Source organism: Papaver somniferum, chromosome 4, assembly GCF_003573695.1.
Source record: "Papaver somniferum cultivar HN1 chromosome 4, ASM357369v1, whole genome shotgun sequence".
Lineage (NCBI taxonomy): Eukaryota > Viridiplantae > Streptophyta > Magnoliopsida > Ranunculales > Papaveraceae > Papaver > Papaver somniferum.
Genome location: NC_039361.1, coordinates 57,755,754 through 57,775,914, shown reverse-complemented (window position 1 = coordinate 57,775,914; position 20,161 = coordinate 57,755,754). Strand labels below are relative to the sequence as shown.

Sequence of the window (20,161 nt, the reverse complement as noted above, 5' to 3'; positions counted from 1 at the left end):
AAAAGTTGTATTTCGATCCAACCTGTTATTTCCCGATGGTCTTCATATGTGATGTTGTTGCTGGGCAATGCGTGTTGGAAGTGGATGAGGCGGTATAACTATGTTGTTGTAAACATTATGTTGGTTTGCATTGTTGTTGGCATGTCTACACATCATCTCCCAAGTCGTCCTCGCTCTTGGGCAATCAAAAAGACAGTGTTGTACCGTTTCTGATTGCTGATTGCATATAGGACACATGTTTGTGGAGGTTATGTGTCTATAGTCCAAGGCTTCGAATGTTGGGAGTCCATTTTGGCGGACTTTCCAGAGGAAAAGTCTGATTTTTTTGGGGCAGTCCGCTTTCCAAAGAGTTTTGTACCTTTTTTCCATGTTGGATGTACTCATCTGTGGGTTTTGGTTGGTTGTTGAAGTTGGAGTCTGTAGAAGTATCTCATAGCCGCTTTTAACCATGTACTGCCCCTTTTTGGCATGAGGCCAAATTGGTTTATCGGGAGAAGAAGGGTTTGGAATATGGATGGCTCGAATCGCACTACTAATGCTTGTGGGGAAAATCTGATCCAACAATTCAGTGTTCCAATTAAAAGAGTGTGGCACCATTAGAGAACTTACTAAATTATTGTCCATATTTCCCAAGCTTAGAAAACTGCATGCATGGGTATCCACTTGTCCTTGAAAGTGGTAGAGTTTCCATCTCCAATATAGATCGCATAGTTTTCCTGCACAAAGTGAGCAATTTTGGTTATATTTTTCCATGCAGGGCTGACTGCTGCTAATGGAGTTGGAATTCTTCTCAGGATCGAGTCCGGGCCCATGTATTTGGTTCTGTATTGCAGATTGTGTTTGGTTTGTCATGTATTTGCCAAACCCGTTTTCTTAACAGTGCAAAATTGTGTTTCCTTGCATTTATGATTCTCAGTCCTCCTTGTTTTATTGGTAAGTGTAGCTTCTCTTTGCCAACCATATGCAGTTTTCTGGTTGCCTTATCATGTCCCAGAAAAAAAATTCCTGGCAATCTTGTCTATTTTTTGGTGAACATGGACCGGTAGTAGCTGGGTCTGCATAATGTGATTAGTTGTAGGGATCAGGCTTGTGTTTATGAGTAGCCATCTTCCCACCTGGTTGAGACATTTTTCCATCCACCCTTTGGCTTTCCTTTCCAGTCTTTGGAGAAGCTGAGCAAAAATTGGGGATGAGTTTCTTCGAATCTTGAAATCCACACCTAAGTATTTATATGCGTTTGCAGTTGTTGGTATGTTGAACATATGGGTCAGCCAATGTTGAACACTTGGAGATGTTTTCGGGTGATGTATGATTACTGATTTCTGTAAGTTTATTGCCTGTCTTGCTGAATTGGAGTAGATGTGCAAAACTTTGTTCAAGTTGTCACAAGTTTCCTTGTTTGCCGTACAGGTAATAAGCAGGTCATCTGCATACATCAAGTGAAGTATTGGCGGGTTGTTCGTCGAAATGCTTAAACCTTTCAATTTGCCTTCATTTTCCAAAATTGCCAAGTTGGTGGATAGAATTTCAGCACACATGATGAGGATGTAAGGGGACAAGGGGTCTCCCTGCCTGAGTCCTCTTGTTGGCTTGATGTGGCCTTGTGGAGTTCCATTGATGTTGATAACATACATCATTGAAGTTATACAAAGCATGATATATTCCACAAACTTGGCTGGAAAACCCAGAGAGCATAGTGTTTGCCTAATAAATCCCCAATCAAGGATGTCATGTGCTTTCTTGATATCTAATTTCATGGAAATTTTTTTTGGATTTTTTGTTGGTGGAGTGGAACGGATATGATGAAATAACTCAGTGGCAATGGCTATATTGTCATGGATTGCTCTATTAGGTACAAAAGCACTCTGGTATGGACTGATCATGAATTGTAGGATTGGTCTCAGTCTATCTACTAAAAGTTTGTAAATAATCTTATAAACCACATTGCATAAGCCAATAGGTTTATACTCATTCACCGAAATTGGATTATCAGATTTTGGTATGAGAGTAATATTTGTGTGGTTCAGTGGGTTTTCAAGTTCCACTTTTTCAAAAAAAAATGGTCGCTAGATCTATAATTTGAGAATTGGTTGTGTCCTAAAATTTCTTGAAAAACTTACTTGTAAATCCATCTGGCCCAGGAGCTTTTTCAGATACAATACTTTGAAGTGCTTTGTGTATTTCCTCACTGGTTGGAGGCTTCATGAGCTGTTCTCGGTGAAAATGAGAGATTCTTGGTGTCACATTGGCAAATAGCACCATGTTTATTCTTGTTGGTTCTGTTATGTATTGTTGTTTGTAGTGTTGTGTCATCATTGTAACTATTTGTCTTTGGTTGTACACCCATCTTTGGTTTGCATCCTGGAGCAGGTGGATATGGTTGATTCTGTTGTTAATTGTAGCCTTTGTATGGAAGAATCTGGTATTGAGATCGCCATTATTCAACCACCCAATTCTGGCTCTTTGTTTCCAGTATTCATCATGACAGTGCAAGACCACTAGGTGTGAATTTCTAGTCTCCTTTTCTTGTTGTAGCCAAAACATCAATTCAGTGCCTGTGGTTGTTGCACATTTTGATTGAGCCAATTGTATTTGAAATTCCGCTTCTTTGAGGAGCTCTGGTAGGTGACCAAAAGTTTGCTTGGGCCGATGTTGTAAGGCTATGGCAGTTTCTTTCATTCTTGTAAGTAATTTCTGCCCCACCGAAGTTGCTTGCTCATGCACAAAGTGTTGTTGCCAGGCTGTGATCACAACGTCTTTCATTTGTGGATGGAGAAACCACAAGTGTTCAACTCGGAAATTTTTTGTACGACATCTTGGAAATGCTTTTTCATTTAGCAGAAGTGGAGCATGGTTTGATCCTATTCTGGGTAAATGTCTGAGCAGTGATTGTGGGTGAATATCTAGCCATTGTTGTTGCAAGGCCTCTGTCTAGTCTCTCCATGATGAAGTTGCCATCAGTTTGATTGTTGGTCCAGGTGAAAGTGTCTCCCTGAAATCCTATATCAATAAGGCCATGTGAGTTTATGAAATTAATTAACATTCTGACCTGACCATTAGTAACAGGCCTCCCTCCTTTATTTTCTTGTTGATCAATAATTTCGTTGAAATCTCCCATAAGGAGTCATGGGATGGTTGGTGGAGTAATCATGTTGTCAAAAATTGTCCACATTGCAGTTCTTGGAGTAGGTTGTGGAGGTCCATAGACACCATTGAACATCCAAGGTGCTGCGAGCTGAGGTTGAGTTGGAGTGATGTAGGCATGGATAACATTCTGATTAGCAACTAAAACTGAGACATTAAGGTGGGATGTCCACATCAGGCAGAGGCCACCTTTATGTCCTACACAAGGAACAGAGAAAGAACCAAAAAAACCTAACGAAGTACACAAAAAAGTCATATGCGACACAGTCGCTAAAGTTTCAGATAAGAACAACAAAGAAGGTCTAAATTTACGTGTGTAATCACGTAATTTAGAAACCGTGAAGGCATTGTGAATGCCTTGACAATTCCAAGCCAGGTAACTCATGGCCTAAGCGTGTGTTGGTTCAGACCAACACCATGCGCAATTTTGTCTTCTGCTCCAGCGACAGTCCTTGCATCCAAGGATAATCTCCAAGCTGGATTGAATGAGGTTAAACTAACTCTGTTGCCTTTTCCTTTGTTTCGCTCTATCTGTGAGTTGTCCTTGGGGAATGTTGTTTGATCAGCAGCAGTTGCGTTCCTTGCTTGTTGAAAGATGTTCCTTGCACTCCCTGGATTTCTTTGTCTCTCAGTTGGTATTTCAAAAGCTGGTGTTTTTGGTTTAGTGGTGTGTTGCAGTTCCAACTGTGCAATGGAGGAAAATCTGCGGATTTTGGCTGGAGGTGGTTGAGCCGCAAATTCAGGAGTGTTAGGTAGCATCAAATGTTATGGTAGTCTTGTAGGTGTTCGAATTATCCTTCTTTTATAAGTTCTCAAGACTGGTGCAGGAGAAGTTGTAACTGTGACCTCCGGCTTGCCTTTCACCATGTGAACTAGCAATGTCACATGCATGCCCCTGTTTTGTACTTCATTCAAAAGAACTTTAGTATATTCAGGGTTAAAGAAAGTTAACATTCTATTGATACCAGGTTTTGATTTAGGTTGCGGAGAAGGTTCTGGGTGTGGATGTAGTATCTGATCCACCGATCCAGATTCAGTGGTTTGGGCTTCTTCTGAAGCTGCTATTCCTTTTCCTATGTTAATGGGCTTTGCCTTGATCATAGAATGGGCTTGTTGCTGGTTATTCTTCCTCTGTGATGGCGATCCAAGGCGCAGTTGAGCTGGCACGGCCAACGTGGCAAACGTTGTAGGCATTCCTAACGTGGCAGGCCGGGCCGATGTGGCATGCTGGGCTAACGCGGCAGGCTGGGCTGACGTGGCATCTTGGGCTGGCGTGGCAGGTAGGGTTGACTGGCCAACAATGGGTCCTTCTCCTCGGTACTTGTCCCGACATTCTTTATCTTCTCTGGTGCTTTTTCAGAGCAATTTTCATGGGCACAGTCTTTATTGCTACCTTGTGGCAGCTTAGTTGTCTGGCTTGTGGCAGTGGAAGTGTCAGGTTTCTTGTGCTGGTTTATCGGGTTCCATGCAATCCCTCGCCGAGTCATTTCTTCCGATAACTGTTATGGGAATGAAGTTGTGTTGTGTGATTTTTTCGGCTCAGATACCCTAATTTCTTGAGTCATCTCCTTTGGTACTATTTGGCCCGCCTCAATAGTGCTTTGTTGTGTTTTTTCAGCATCCTTACGAGCATCCAAACTTTCTTCCTTTGTCTTCTCCGCTCTTGTGGCAGATGATTCTCCCATTAGTGTCTAAGTAGTGCGGTATTCTTGCATGCAGTTGAATCTTGTTCCTCTTGATGTTGAAGCCTTCATTTTTGCATTAAGTTTTGAATATGGAAAGTCTGAGAACTTCCTATGTTGCAAAGGTTGGTTCAATCCATTGGAGTTGTGGCACTCTCTAAAGACATGACCCGGGAAACCACAGACAAAGCATAACACAGGTATCCCTTCATAAGCAAACTGCACCCAAACCCCTTTACCTAAACTTAGCATCACACCCGACATGAAGGGTTTATTCAGGTCCATCATGACTAAAGCTCTAGGTGGAGAACTCTCTAAATTAATTTGTAGCACAGTTCCTGTTCCTGAATGCTCAATGATGTCTCTAATTGCCTCTTCATCCATGAAGAGTCTAGGTAAATTAAGCACTTGTAGCCAAAACGGAGCAAACTTGAAACAATTAAGGGGGTGTTGTACAAAGAAGTTCCAATCCTCACAAAGTATTACATGTGGACCCGCTATCCATGGTTGGTTTGCAAGTATAAACTCTTTATCAGTTTTGTGCTTCAGAGACAATTGAATTACCTGAAACGTTGCATTAGTCTCAATATGGTGGATCTGTATCGGGAAAATCCTGTTACTCCAAGCTCTTTTGAACGTCGAAAAATCCTCAAACCCTCCAACCACTTTTAGTGCCAGGCTGTGTTCATTGTGGGACTGCATCAGGTTATGCATCCTATCAGTCAGCTGGAAAATAGGATATGGAGATCTTTTAGTTTTTTTGGTAAAGATGGCTTTTTTCCTGAGTCTTTTTGGTGGATCTGATTATTCAAAAGGTTGCTATCTTTTCTCAAATGATGGGTTGTTGAGCTTTTGGATGTAAAGCTATGATTTTTTTCTTTTTCTTTGTTGAAAAGGTTTTCTGAGTTGCTCGAAACAGATGTGGATGTAAAAGAGAAGAAGGTCTTCTGTGAATCTTCAGAAAAGTTTCTATTCTTCTTCTTTTGATTGTCTTTATACGAGATCGATTCATTAATGGGAGACACGCATGGGGAGTTTTGCAAGAATCCATGAAGCTTTTCCGAGTTGATAGAGTGAAGTAATGTGTGGCAGTTGAGTTGCCGAAGTGTGCAAGCTCGGATTGACATTTAGGGATTGACGTTTTCACGCATCAAAACATTAGTTAAGCATCAAAAGTACTAGATAATAAAGAAAAAAATTAGAGGTAAAATTTCTACGATTGCTGAAATTGTGCAAGCGACCTCGTATCAGCAAAGCATCCGCCAACCAAGAGATAAAGAACTCGCTAATGTACATGTTATGTGCTCAAGGGAATTCATTGAGCTGAACACTACCAGCTTGCGAAAGTTCAGCTGGTAGGAGATATCTCAATATCTGCACAGAAGATCACGGATTGCTTACTGTCGAGTACAGTTTGATATTTAATACTGTACTAGGTTTTTAACGGTATTTTAGGGAGACATCGCGAATTCAGTAGGCGAACTGCTGCTGTACCTGTTCAATGATCATTATTAGATAAACCCTCTCAAACAATATTTAGTTTCAATGTTAATGTTCACTTTTTATGCCAAAAAGAAAAATGCACACCAACTGCTGGGAAATCTAATATAACACTTAGCGTCAAATGATGCTAATTACAAGTTCGTACAGGTTAGTAATCATACAAATATGAAAATATTAACGCACACAAAACATAATGAAAATGGGAGGAAAAAAACAGGAAGGGAAAAAAGAAAAGAGGGACCAAAAGCAGAAAATATTAATATATCGAGTGAGAAGTGTGCTTAGTTAGACATCATGACTTGATCGCTAGCTTGAAGTGCTTGGCTGGCAAAAAACCTGACATCCACATCAGGGTCCTCACTAAGTTCAACCAAGCAGGGACGTATTGTCTGCTCGACCACCTGCAAGATATTAATACCACCGTCGCATAAACAATAGGAAAACGATTCGATAATAATACTACCATCTCATAAACAACATAAAAATTATGTGTACGTACAGATTGATCAACTATGGGAATGAGCGACTGCAAAACCTTCGCAACATTGAATTTGATGTTTGGTACTCTGTGAAGTTTGACATTGTCAGAAATATTCAAGAAAATTGTCCACGCAAAATGTGAGTCAACATTCATCTGATATTGTGACCAGGAGCAGGGCAACAGGCAAAGGCGTTCTTAAACCACTGTTCTATCTCATAATTAATAGCTTACCTATCTTTTGATGCATTGATTGCAATAGGAAGCAGCTTTGAGCATGTAATTTCTGACCCCATGACAGGGGCTAGCAGAGAAATTGCTTGTAAAATAGTCATCCGGTACAAATAGTGTGGGTTATTAATCATCTCGAGTACCTGTAAAGAATCAAACTCATTAAGACATGAAGAAGAGCAAGGAGGAAACAAACACATACATGTAAATGAGTGGTCTGATAGCACTATAATTACCCACAGGACATCAAAACACTTCTTCGATGTTTTACCAATTTATTAGCAACCGATAGGGGTGAAAATCGAACACAATAACTTTAAACAAAATTTGTTTGCCTGGCTTGTTCATACTAAACTAAGTAAGAAACATATATCAAGGATTAAGATCAAACCTGTGGAACTATGTGCTGCATTGCCCATTCAGGGCCGAATTCTTCTGCAAGGCGCTTCAAGTTATTAGCAGCAGCATCTCGGATAGAATACACCTGCAACAGGTATATAGGCACTAGATTATTTTCATTTGTACTGCATGTGTTAGTTGTTTATTCTCGAAATGAACTAAGCTAACCTTGTCTTCCAGCCACTGCATGCATAGAGCACCTAGCTTGTCATCAAAGAATCCAACACCCAATTGGCTTGCCAATAGAGGTATGTACTCTATTATTGCAAGTCTGACTCTCCAATGTCTATCCTCCGCTAGCTCAACAATAGCAGGTAACAACGATTGTGATAATAGATCAATTCCAATCACCTGCAAAGACAAGACAAGCAAAATAGCAAGTGAATAAAATGCCATTTCTTGCCTATAACTGAGTTCTTTTGATGCAAAAGCTAAGCACTGTTGACGGTTGATTAGCAACTAAATGCTATAACAAAAAACTCTCTCAAGTCTAAGAGCACACTCCAGATCGAGACTAGTTTAAAGATTTCTTTCGTAAATGCAGTACAAACCTGGTTCACTTGGTCAAGCTTGCTGATGATATTGAGCCTAACATCAGGGAATTCGTCTTTCAGTAGAGAAAGAAATATAGGTAAAAGTTGCTCAATTGTTGCATCCTGAAAATTTTGACACAGATATTTATTAGAATCTGCACTACTGGCACCCAAAGAAGCAGTAGAATAGCAGCTTCGTCAACAGACCAAACACATTGAATCCATATGGGCCTTTGCACCAATTTGGTTTAATTATAGGCTCTATACAAAATCGATGTCCGTTCCATGTGCCGGTCGTAGACAAGCTCTAGAAGATGAATAACTACGATATGTTTTGTGTATTTACTTCTCACCTTTCCCAAGACTGGTGCCATTCCCATTATCACTGAGGCCAAGGCAGAGCGCACATGCTGGGAAGAGTCTGTAGACAACTCCTGCAAAAAGTAATATCAACTTGTGATGAGTTATGAGAAAACATATGAAAGCACCACCAGTACACCACATGCCATTAACGAGACCTGGAACATTAACGAAGCAAGCGTACCTTCACACAGGGAAGAATGTGCTGAATTGCAAGTTGTGGGTTCAAGATTCTGCAAAACTTGGTTACTTTTCCAGCAGCTGCTATTCGTACTTCTGCCTCATTATCTCGAAGCAGACGCACGTATGCAGGAACCAAGTCCACCCTTGAAATATCACATTTACCACAAGTCAAGATATATGGTGAATAGTAAAGAGGAAAATCACTATATGGAAGTACTTAAACTTCTAATGTGCCAAAATGTGCATGACCGCATTTATGAAAGAAGGGCCATTAGCATTTTGCGAAAACTTTGAACTGGCTAAGTTTGAAGAACCGTCAACACAGTGAGTCACTTTCATATACCTGGTAGGCTCAGGTCCCATAGCTTCACAAAGCTCGTACAATTGATTTGCCACCATGTAACGAACACGCCAAGATTTATCCTACTCGGGAAAAGAAGAAAATAAGAGGCATAATAAACTATAATACTATCAACAATATCTAAATAACGTATTAAACCCTCGGATGTGACAAAAGTTAAGTATACAACAATACACATTCAGAAGCAGTTTTTCGCAGATGTCCTGGAAGTTGGAAATTGAGGGATATATATTTTTTCCCAGCAAAACTGAATACAAGAAGATGCCCCAAGACTGAAGGAGCACGATAGAATCAGTTGCATCAGATGGGTTTACCTGTGAGAAATTCACGACGACGGGGAGAATATGTGTCACACAGTCTTGCGCTTCCAACAACTTTCCAAGTGCTGCACAACCCTCCACAGCCAATAACCGAACAGAATCTTGATCTATAAAAGGGTTGTTGTATAGCAAATCCTTGTTACTTTCTGCTTTACCAATATAATATAAAATCACACCTTACAATGTATAGCACAAATTAACATACCATCCTGAGTCAGATCATCGAAAATCGACATGATATCTGTCTTCAGATGGGCAGATTCAACAGTAGCAGCAAACTTTCCCAAGTTTGATGCGGCAGATCTTCGCACCATAGGCATGTCATCCTGACACAGCTGACTGTATATAGTCCTCAGTTCTGTCTTCATAACCTCTGGGGCACTTGGATAAGCAATGTGAAACAGTCCACATGATGAAACCCTAGCTGTAAACCACTCACCAGCTGCCAGTCTCTGAGGTAAGAAATTATAATCAGTTCAAACAGAAGTCATTGAGGGATTTGATAAATAACCTATGTGTTTGATGAAAAACATTAAACTGTGACATCATAAATGAAGCAAGGTCACCATTTAAAACATAAGCCATACTGAGAGCCTCTCCAATATGAACTAACAAACTTCAAATGATCTACATGACCGAATATTTAAGATATTATTAAAGCCATGATTATCGCTTGAAAAAGATAGGTGAGCAAAAAAACATGGTTGTGCAAACGGCTCAAACAACAGGCCTTTTAAACAAGAAACTCAGATAAACACTTATTCTACACCCATTACAAGAATGACATTGGTTTTCAGGGTTAAACCAATGACATTTCGGCCAACAATGGAGCACTTCTTTTTCTTCTTCCTCAAGAGGCAAAAGAAGTCTCTTCCATGCAACAAAATCTTATAGAGCTGAGATAGCACAACGGTACTTAATTCCTTTGGCTTACTACTACTTCAGACCTTCCATTACTATCTCCTTCCAAGAGTTTTCTATACTAAGTTTCGTGTTCTGTTCTCTATTCTACTATTACCAAATGATATAGACAAGTCCACTTAAAACATAACATAAACTCAACAAAAAATCGAAAAATTTACCTTGACAAGAGGAACGAATAAATCGACCAAATCAGACTCCTTCATTTGAGCACCAATTCGACATAACGACTCAACAGCTTTGTCCCTAACACAAGTTTCTTCAACAGTACAAAGTGTCTCCAATGGTGGCAACAGCACATTTGCATAATCAATACCACCAACATACGGTATAAAAACACCCAATTCTTCAGCCATTGCAAGTAACACTTCATCATCGTCATCATTATTTTCACTAAGAAACGGTATCAATTCTTTTCTTGTTCTTTCTTCGCCTAATGCCCGTGCAATCGTTGATAGCCTACGTATCGAGTTTAACCTAAGCTGAATATCTTCGTTTTTTAACTCATCTATCAATATTGCTATTGGATACAGTGGCTCATCCATCGTAGCCATTGTATCTCTCTCTCAAACAAAAACCTGGAAATCAAAATTGGGTCAAAATCATGAAACGTAAGTCAAAATCAAGAAACGTGAGTCAAAATTAAGAATGTTTTTCGTTAGAGTATTAATGAAGATTCTTGAGATCTATGAGAAACCTTAATTTATGAAAACCCTAACTTATAAACAATAAGGTTCATTAAATGGAACTTGAAAGGTTAAGAGAGAGAGATTGAGTCAGACCTGGTGTTAATGGCTTTCTGAAAATGAAAATTTCTGATCGGAGATGAGGTTTAAAGTTTATCTTCGGGTGGATCTGATTAGAATGGGGGAAGCGAGAAAGAAGAAGAAAGCTCTTACGTTGGAACTATGAATGAAGATCTGAACTCGAGTCAGATTTTGTTCACCCACGGGTGAGAGAAAAACTGACCTTAAATAATCAATCATCGACCATTTCAAACAGCGGCTAGGATGGTGTATTCCGAGGGACATTGTTTTTTTTCCTTTAATATGAGATGAAAAGAGATTCATCGGCAAAGAGTTCCTTTTTTTCTTTTTTTTATGGAAAGGTTAGCCATACAATAACCAATAACCAAAAGGGGAAATTAGGCTCAGGCCCAATCCATGGATAACCCATAATATGAGGCCCTTAATTAAAAAAAGTTTAAATCTAGGCCCCGAGTTTTTAAAAGACCTTGATATCCTTATGCATATTGTCAAGCCCATAATTAAATAAAATTTAAATCTAGGCCCAAAATTATTAAATCTAGGCCCGAAATTATTAAAATACAGTGCGAAGGTGTAAACAGAAGTTACACATGCATATGGCATGTGTAACCAGAAGTTACACATCCTTATGATATGTGTAATGCAAAGTTACACTTGTATATATATGCAAATAAATAGACATCAAAAAAAAAACACAAAAAAAAAAGTTATTACTTTAATATTCATTTACAATAATTTCTTAGCATGTGTAACTAGAAGTTACACACGCATCTGTTTAGTGTAATTGAGAGTTACATATGTGTCTATCTAGTGTAACTGAGAGTTACACATGCATCTGACTTGTGTATTCAGCGTCAACTCCAGTTCCAGCGAGACCATTACCACGTTTAAGCAATTAGCTTTTATGAAGTTATCTAAAACCTGAAATATAACAACAAGCAATCAGTATTTATACGATTAAAATGAATAGTACATAAAACAATGTATATTTCAGTTTCACAAGCATCTGACTAGTGTAGCTAGCGGTTACACATGCATCTGAATTGTGTAACTGAGAGTTACACATGCATATAACATGTGTAACTAGGAGATACACATTCATATGGATAGTGTAGCTAGCAGTTACACATGCATATGACTAGTGTAACTAGGAGTTACACATACATATTGATATGTGTACCCAAAATCAGTATGTGTAAGTAAAAGTTACACATCTAAGTAGAAACTACACATCTAATTTGCATGTGTAACTGGTATCTACACATCTAATTAGCATGTGTAACTATTAGTTACACATGCATCTCACTTGTGTAACTAAGAGTTACACATGTATCTAATCAGTCTAATAATCAGTATTATCCTACCATTCTGTAATCTGGAGATAATGCATCATTATTATACATTGTTTGAGGCATGTAATTGAGATCTAAAATGTGGTTTTCAAGAATTATCATCTCATATGAAGGACAAATGATTAAGTCAACAGGGTTGAGCTTTTACCTCTGAGGTGGCAACGACACACTATTCCCAGATATATGAATCCCATGCTTCTTATGAAACAATTCATCACCCTGAAAATTGCAGCACAGTAGTCAGTACCAGACAATACAAGATCCCTAAAATTTTCAAAGTGAAAACCAAAACCAAAGTGACAATACAGGGTTTATCAGTTGACTTCTACTTCTCAGCACTGCTTTCTTTCATATATGTCAACACATATGAGCCTGGTGATAAGGATGAATCAGAGCTTTCTAATTTCTCAGAAAAGTACAACAATTGAGCAATCAAACTCTTTTGTGATTCAAGAGTGTTTTTTGTTGTTTCATCTATAGCCACTTGGATAAACAAACTAACCAATGAAGCAGTTCTCATTCAATTTATCAATTCTGATATCACCAGTGTAATTTATCGACAATTACACGCATCTGTTTAGTGTAATTGAGAGTTACATGTGTCTATCTAGTGTAACTGAGAGTTACACATGCATCTGACTTGTGTATTCAGCGTCAACTCCAGTTCCAGCGAGACCATTACCACGTTTAAGCAATTATATTTTATGAAGTTATCTGAAACCTGAAATATAACAACAAGCAATCAATATTTATACGATTAAAATGAACAGTACATACAACAATGTATATTTCAGTTTCACAAGCATCTGACTAGTGTAGCTAGCAGTTACACATGCATCTGAATTGTGTAACTGAGAGTTACACATGCATATAACATGTGTAACTAGGAGATACACATGCATCTGGCTTGTGTAACTTTCAGTTACACATGCATATAACTAGTGTAACTAAGAGTTACACTTGCATATGGAATATGCCATTTAAAGTGGAACGTTATTCCTACTAACCTTGTTTTTCAGATTGACCAAGACTCGCAGATGGTTCTCAGTACCACTGGAAACAAGGTCATATCCCAATGCGTTCAAGGTCTTCAAGAGTTAACATGTCATAACATAAGAAAATAAACGTTAAGAGAGAGCATGGTACGATTTAGTTTTTAATTTTAAAGGAATATAACCATGTAAAAGCCTTACTTCCACAAACCGTGAGCAATTTTTGAGAACATGTTCTTGATATTAGTTCAACCTAATCGACCATCAATTGATCTAAAAAAAGGCTAGTGTCTTGTCAGTGCGCACAAAAAACGTCGAGACCTGCATAGACATCAATTGATCCAAAAAAGGCTACAACTATTCAGAAATTATTGTCATAAAAATATTAAGATGCCATAGTCTAAACATTCCAAAAAAAAAAACATGTGTATTCAGCATTAGAGCATTACGAAATTTCACTTTTATTACCTGGTGAGGCTTGAAACCAGTGTTTGCAGTTGTTGGTTTTGAGTACGTACTTCCTAAGTTATGAGGCTTACTCGAAATATAATATCCTTGTACAAAATTCGAACATACCTAAGATAATGTGCAAAATTTCCTTAACATATATAAGAACGTAAACAATTCGCCACAAAAGCTCACCTCTGGGGCGCCATGAGTGATAAATGGACAGGGTTCCATCCCAAGACCACTGGACCCCTGTGTTATGAACATGATCAATTCCTAGAGTTAGAAAGCCTAATCTCACAGTGCCTTGAAATAAACAACATAAGAGCTCATTAACTCGTACCTGTGTGTACGAACTTGAGATATACTGTAAATTAGGACGTATAATTGGATAGATAAATTGTGTCGATTCTGAGAAGCTAACTGGAGTATACGGAAGGTGAGCGGAATTTGGTGTGGAAACTATCTGCAGACTTGGATGAATAGGTGGGTCATTTCTCTTCAGTCCATCTGGTAGCCTATGATTTTGTCCTTCGATCAACAAAAAACAATGTACATCAGACAACAGTGTTCGAAAAAATAAAGGCTAAGACAGTAATATTATTTATTTTTACCTTGTTGATGGTGCAGATTATCCATGCTGAGCTCATGGCTTAAATCAACAAAACTATTTCGTGTTTTTCTCCTTTTTTGTCCAATATCTAGATCACCAATAATTTGCCTAGCGGTGAACATTATACTTTTGTCACCTCCTTCTCCCACAAAAACTCTCTCTCCAGAGTGGGACTGAGTTGCTAGAGATGTGTGGAAATCATCGCTGCTGCCTCCTTGAGTTGCTTTTGTAGCAGATTCAACTTCTAATAGGCATTGTCCAGTGCACGACTGGCCACTAAATGAGACTCTTCATTAAGTGAACCCTTAGTCGCAATATTAATAGCCTTCTGAAGAAGCTCATTGTAACGTAAAGATATTAGTGAGCTAGAATCAGCTTGCATTTGGTTTCCCTCTCGATCCCTCACGGTTCCACTCTTGGCATCTTTTGACCACCTCTTTAGAATGTACTGTGGAGGAAGATCATGGATATTTCTGTGATACAGTATCTTAATGGCATGGCGGCATAAGATTCCTACAAACTCAAATTTCTTACAGCTGCACAAAACTTGACATGTTGAAGGGTCAAGTTTAAATTTCGATCAAATATATTAAATCTTGAAATCGTACTACATCATGATGTTTAAATTTGAACAACCAAATCATATAGATTGAACTAAAAATAATCTTTTAAGAATATGTAACATTGGAGATGAGCAAAACTCATTTCGAAAATCAAAGTATATAAAATTCGTATCAAATAGATGGGTAAAAGAGATAATGATTCACTGATTTCAAATCTTAAAACCGATTTTTGATCGAGATAAAAAATTAAAAGATCTATCGAATTTTGTTCAAGAACCCTAGAATTTTTTTTGAATTTTATTTTCAAAATTTTCTTCTCAATAGTAAGATTAAGGTGAGATGATGACAGATCTGACTCCAATTATAAGTTCAATAAGATATTTATGATGAAATCAAGCTTTTAAAAGTTCTCAAAATCATAAAACGATCTTGCAGAAATAAAAATTTGAAAATCGAAGAATTAAATCTAGCTATAGAACTGAAATGTTAATGAAACTTACATGTTCGATTTCATTTTGTATGTGAATCTTCTGATTCATTTGCTGTTGATGATTATCATTTCTTTTCCATTGATTTTCACTGTATCTCCCAGGAACAAGTGATGTTGATGTTGAATTTAGGTGTAATCACTATCTTTGTTTGTAAATCTTAGATCTAAATTTTGAAAAAACATTTTACTGAAAATCTCGATTAGAAGTTGTTTCTCTTCTTCCTATTTTCTAGCCGAGAGAGAGTAAAAGCAAATGAGAGAGAGAATGAAAAAAAATGAACTGAAAAATGGAATCTATAGCTAATTTTATTAGTATAAATACAAAAGGGCAGGTTTGGTATTATTAGAAAAATTATTTATTAACAAGCCCTGAATTCTAAAGTTTTGGGCCTAGAAATATCAAAATGTGAAAGAATGGAGTTGATAGATAAGGATCCATTTTATGGGGCTTCTCTATATTCAACCCATATAGTAGGGGGTTATAGTATTTTTCACTAACCAAAACTCTTTTTCTAGTAATAAATACCAGGTGGAGCAGAGATAGTATCCCGTAGATGTCGTACTTCCAAGTGTGCGACAAAGTTTTTTACACCGGCTGTCTGCGGGTCTAGACGTAACTTACCCAAAGGTAAGAATAATCCTTGACACATTCCGTGTCTTGTTCGTTTTCGGTACAGAGGGTGCAGTAGCCCATCACTTCCATGGGATTACGCATTCGCGGCCATTTAAGTGTGTATCCACATACTCCATGTCCCGGCTGCAGGGCTACAAGGTGATTCCCCTTCACAATCCTGCGAGCTGCAGAGCTACGGGGGAGTCCCCTCTTCACAATTCTGCAGGGCTACAGGTTAGCCATACAATCAAGAAATATAGTAAGTAAGCAATTTCTTGTTTATTGAAACTAGTTTTTCATCCGTGCGATGCGCGGGTTTGTGTTTTGCAACTTACGGAAAACTTGACTCATATTTTTAAACTAAATTAAAAACGAAAAATACTACAAAAAAAATTTAAAACAAAAAAAAACTTAATAATACATATCGGATAAGCCAATATATGAATTGGTGTGCAAGAAAAAAAAACTAAACCAATAAAGACAATGCGGTGAAAATGAACTTCTTCCTAGCATTCTTTCATATCCTCTTTTTCCCGGGCTTAAAGCATTATTTCACGGCTCTTCTTTGTCAGGAACGGTTTTTGTCTTGGACATAAAGCTTTTTTTCATTTCCTTTTTATCTTGGTAAAGAGCATCATACTTATTAACCTTGGATACCATGAACATGTTTATTCAGTTTTCCATATATTGAACCCTAAAACGGCACAAGCAGTACATCTGAAAAATATTTCTTGTCCATAAAATCATCGAACAGTGCCAAAACGTCTTCTAAATTGTTCTCATGGATTGAATTTGCGACCCTTTTATAAAATATCTCTAGAACTTAACACAACACAGTCATTCCAAAATATGGATACAAAAACAGATTAACTTATTATCCAAGATAGTCGTATATTGAACACACATGTTGGTAACAATTAACATTCGAACCCGATTTCCTTGAAAATATCCTTGAAAATAAATATTATCAGGCTTAAATACATCTAATCAGGTAACTATATGGCAAAAGACCTACATTACTCAATTCCCACACTAGGGATGGTCATGGGGCGGGTAGTGTCAATCCCAGTCACTGCCCCGTTTGTAAAAAAAATACCCATCCCTGCCCCGTTACCCATATGAATTGGGGCGGGGCAGGTATGGGGAATACCCATATGGGGCGGGTTTCCCATGGGTTACCCGTAACACTGAGTTAATACATAAATTTGATTATAATCAAAACTTAAATATGATTCAAACAAAAATAATAACGTAAGAACGACGCATTCTGGAATCTTAAATTCAGTAATTTATCGTAAAGTGAACAAAAGAATCTGTTAATGACTTATTAGTTTTTCTGTTTTTCCTGTCCCGTTCTATCTTCGTCCACGTTAACCATTTCATTATCTGCTTCATTTTCTCTATTTTAACTTTTAGAGAATGTGTTTGATCACAAAAAAAAAAAAAGAACGAAAGTGATGAATGTACAAGAACGATCGAGAATATGATAAATGAAAGAAAGCTCGACTAAGTGGTGGAAGTATAAAAATTATACACATTGTTGCATAAAAGTCTAAACCCCTAACTTATGAAAGATACGGGGCGGGTATGGGGCGGGGACCTTGAATCCCATCCCCACCCCATCCCCATCCCCGTAGCTTAGTTTTCGGGTATTATCCATACCCGATCCCATCTCCATTTGTGCGGGTAAAACCCCACCCGAACGGGACGGGTACCCACGGGGATGGGTTTGGGTGGGGCAAATGGCCATCCCACACTATGAAGAGGATATACGAATGATTTTGTTTCTATATTTTTCTTGGATTTTGGTTTTGCTAAGTAATGCACGTTTCTGTTTTTAGAACACATACAATTATGCTTATTTGAAAATAGTGCTGGGATCTAGGGTAAAGGATGACGGGAAAGGTGATTCAAACCGTCTTCGTCAGGCTTCAGTTGATCTGCATCTCCTCAACACGTCCATAAAGGATCTTTAATCTTTATTTTTTTGAAATATCACTTGCTCTTTATATCTTATCGACATGCTGGTGATTTTTTATTTGTTTGTGTAAATCCATGCACCCAAGCAATTAAGCAAAAATAAAATGAAAAAGTTTACACTACATATACAAAATGATAATTAAGTTATGACATCAAAAAAATTAGTCAAATCAGAACCCCGTGAACAAACATCAGAAAATAGAGAAAATTACCATGGTAATATATGTAGACAAATTATGGTACAGAGGTGATACCCTAGGCACTGGCTATGATGCTGGAGGTTGGGATGCTGACCCGGAATGCAGATGTCAAGGCATAATGCCCACTTTCACGATAATCCCCTAATTGTAACATGTACATGGACCCAGCACCACCATTCAATCCTCCATAACCTCCAGAAACTAGTCCACTAATAGCCCAACACCATATCCATGACCACCTAACGGTGGTACTTGACTACCCATAGAGGATAACTCCTTCCAACCATATGACAGCGAGGATGATGACCAAGTCCAACTGGCACATGGTGTCTAGCAGGCAAGTTGTTGCTGCTTCAAGATCAGAACCTAATGGTATGAAAAATGTGTTAATAATCTATTAGAAGGCCACCAAAAAATATTCAAACACGGTTACGGATAATCATTTTAAATCAAATAATCCTCTCCATAACTCTCTAGAATCAAAACTCAAAAAGGTGGGAGAAAATTAAGCAATAAACTGAAGTATTAGGTGCATTTATACCTTCAGCTCTACAAATAGAAACCTATATACATCTGGAGCTCTACAAATAATTCTCTCGAGCACACCAAGATTATGCTTTTGGCCTTTTTTTATCAGTAGAAACTGGTGTCACTGAAAGTTTTTGCGGGTATAAGATTTAATTTTTTTGTTCTTTATGAATAACTGAAAATTATTTACAAGAGAAAAAGAAAAAGTTTTTACAAGAAACTAGTTGGAAGCCTAGCAACAAGTTGGGCTCCAACACCTTTTTGAGTAACTAAACCTATTTTAACGAAAAGAAAATTACCAACTTTTACATTTGCATCATGCCTAGCTATATAGTTTTTCAATCTTTTCAAAAACTCGATAGTTTCAATACCAAGTTCACCCAAATTAGTAAAATCTAAGGTACCAAAACTATAACCATTAGACTACATACATCAAGATATTTAACCCGCTTGCGCTCGATAGCTTTAGCCAAGGCAAGTCCCGGTGTAAAGGCTTGCACACCACCTCCCGCAAAAGGAGAAACCCTGGTCACATCAAAACAAGTATCACGACCCTCTTCCTAATTGTAAACCAATATATCTTCCGGTCTAGCATCACCACCATCACGAGAAAGGAACCCCAGCGTTGCTTCAACTTTAGAAGGTACACTAGCACAATAACAAATATCCGCAAAAGTATCTCTAACAATATCATGTCGAAACTTAATATCAACCTCACTAGCACAATGAAGCGCGTGATCACCGTAAACATCCATGTCTCTATTACAACAGAAGCAAGAACTGTTGGCAGCAAACAAGGGGATGCCAAGTATGTAGCTAAGCACAACACTAAACTGACGTGTCCCAATTTTCTGTCCTAAACCATCCGTAGGAATAGCAAGGAGAAAATCCTGTGCATGTTTAGTTTTGTTACACTGCCAAAGTGTTAAGTCTCTTCTTGACATACTAAAGCGAGAGGGCATGTCCTTAGTCACGACTGCAAAATATTGAGCTGCCAAAGTATGCATTTGATGGGGGGGCAGTAACAAGATTGTAAAGCTGAGACGAAGAAATACCACTAACCTAAAGAAAATTGTCAAAAGAATTTTGATATGCTAAGCCTTTAACTGGAATGCACGCACCTTGTAGGATCATCTCCTGTAGTTCTTTATTACTCAAAGATTCTGTTTTGCTTTTGCTCTATACAGGTCGGGGGAGAGCATGTCTGATGTCTTCAGCAGTCAGCTCCCTCTCTTTTTCGCATGCCCAAGAAGTTGCTCATAGCAAAATCAAGTCAAAAGGTGGTAAAGTAAAAGAAAAAATATACCCCGTTCTGAAAATAACACGATCAAGCAAGTAAATTGTAAAATAAAAGCAAAACTAAAAGAACTCAAATATCAGATAATAAGAAAAACAATAACGTAAAGGTAAATCACCTAAAGATACTCCGTGCATGTAAACATATATACAACAGGCTACAAAGATAATATTGAATTGCAATAATCACCAGGGAAACATCGGT

At 38.0% G+C, this 20,161-nt stretch overlaps 1 protein-coding gene across 1 annotated transcript; it reads right to left on the bottom strand.

Moving 5' to 3' along the window:
• Nucleotides 1–6,317: 6,317 nt before the first annotated feature.
• On the bottom strand, nucleotides 6,318–11,139 carry LOC113275610 (serine/threonine-protein phosphatase 2A 65 kDa regulatory subunit A beta isoform-like). Its single transcript, XM_026525147.1, has 13 exons — nucleotides 10,898–11,139; nucleotides 10,277–10,693; nucleotides 9,400–9,646; nucleotides 9,189–9,301; nucleotides 8,857–8,936; nucleotides 8,515–8,656; nucleotides 8,324–8,404; nucleotides 7,989–8,093; nucleotides 7,606–7,788; nucleotides 7,430–7,522; nucleotides 7,042–7,181; nucleotides 6,829–6,895; nucleotides 6,318–6,730 (listed from the first exon to the last, which is right to left on the bottom strand). Exons 2-13 carry the CDS (start codon nucleotides 10,667–10,669, stop codon nucleotides 6,611–6,613), a joined length of 1,764 nt encoding a protein of 587 aa, XP_026380932.1. The 5' UTR covers nucleotides 10,670–10,693; nucleotides 10,898–11,139; the 3' UTR covers nucleotides 6,318–6,610.
• Nucleotides 11,140–20,161: the final 9,022 nt, after the last annotated feature.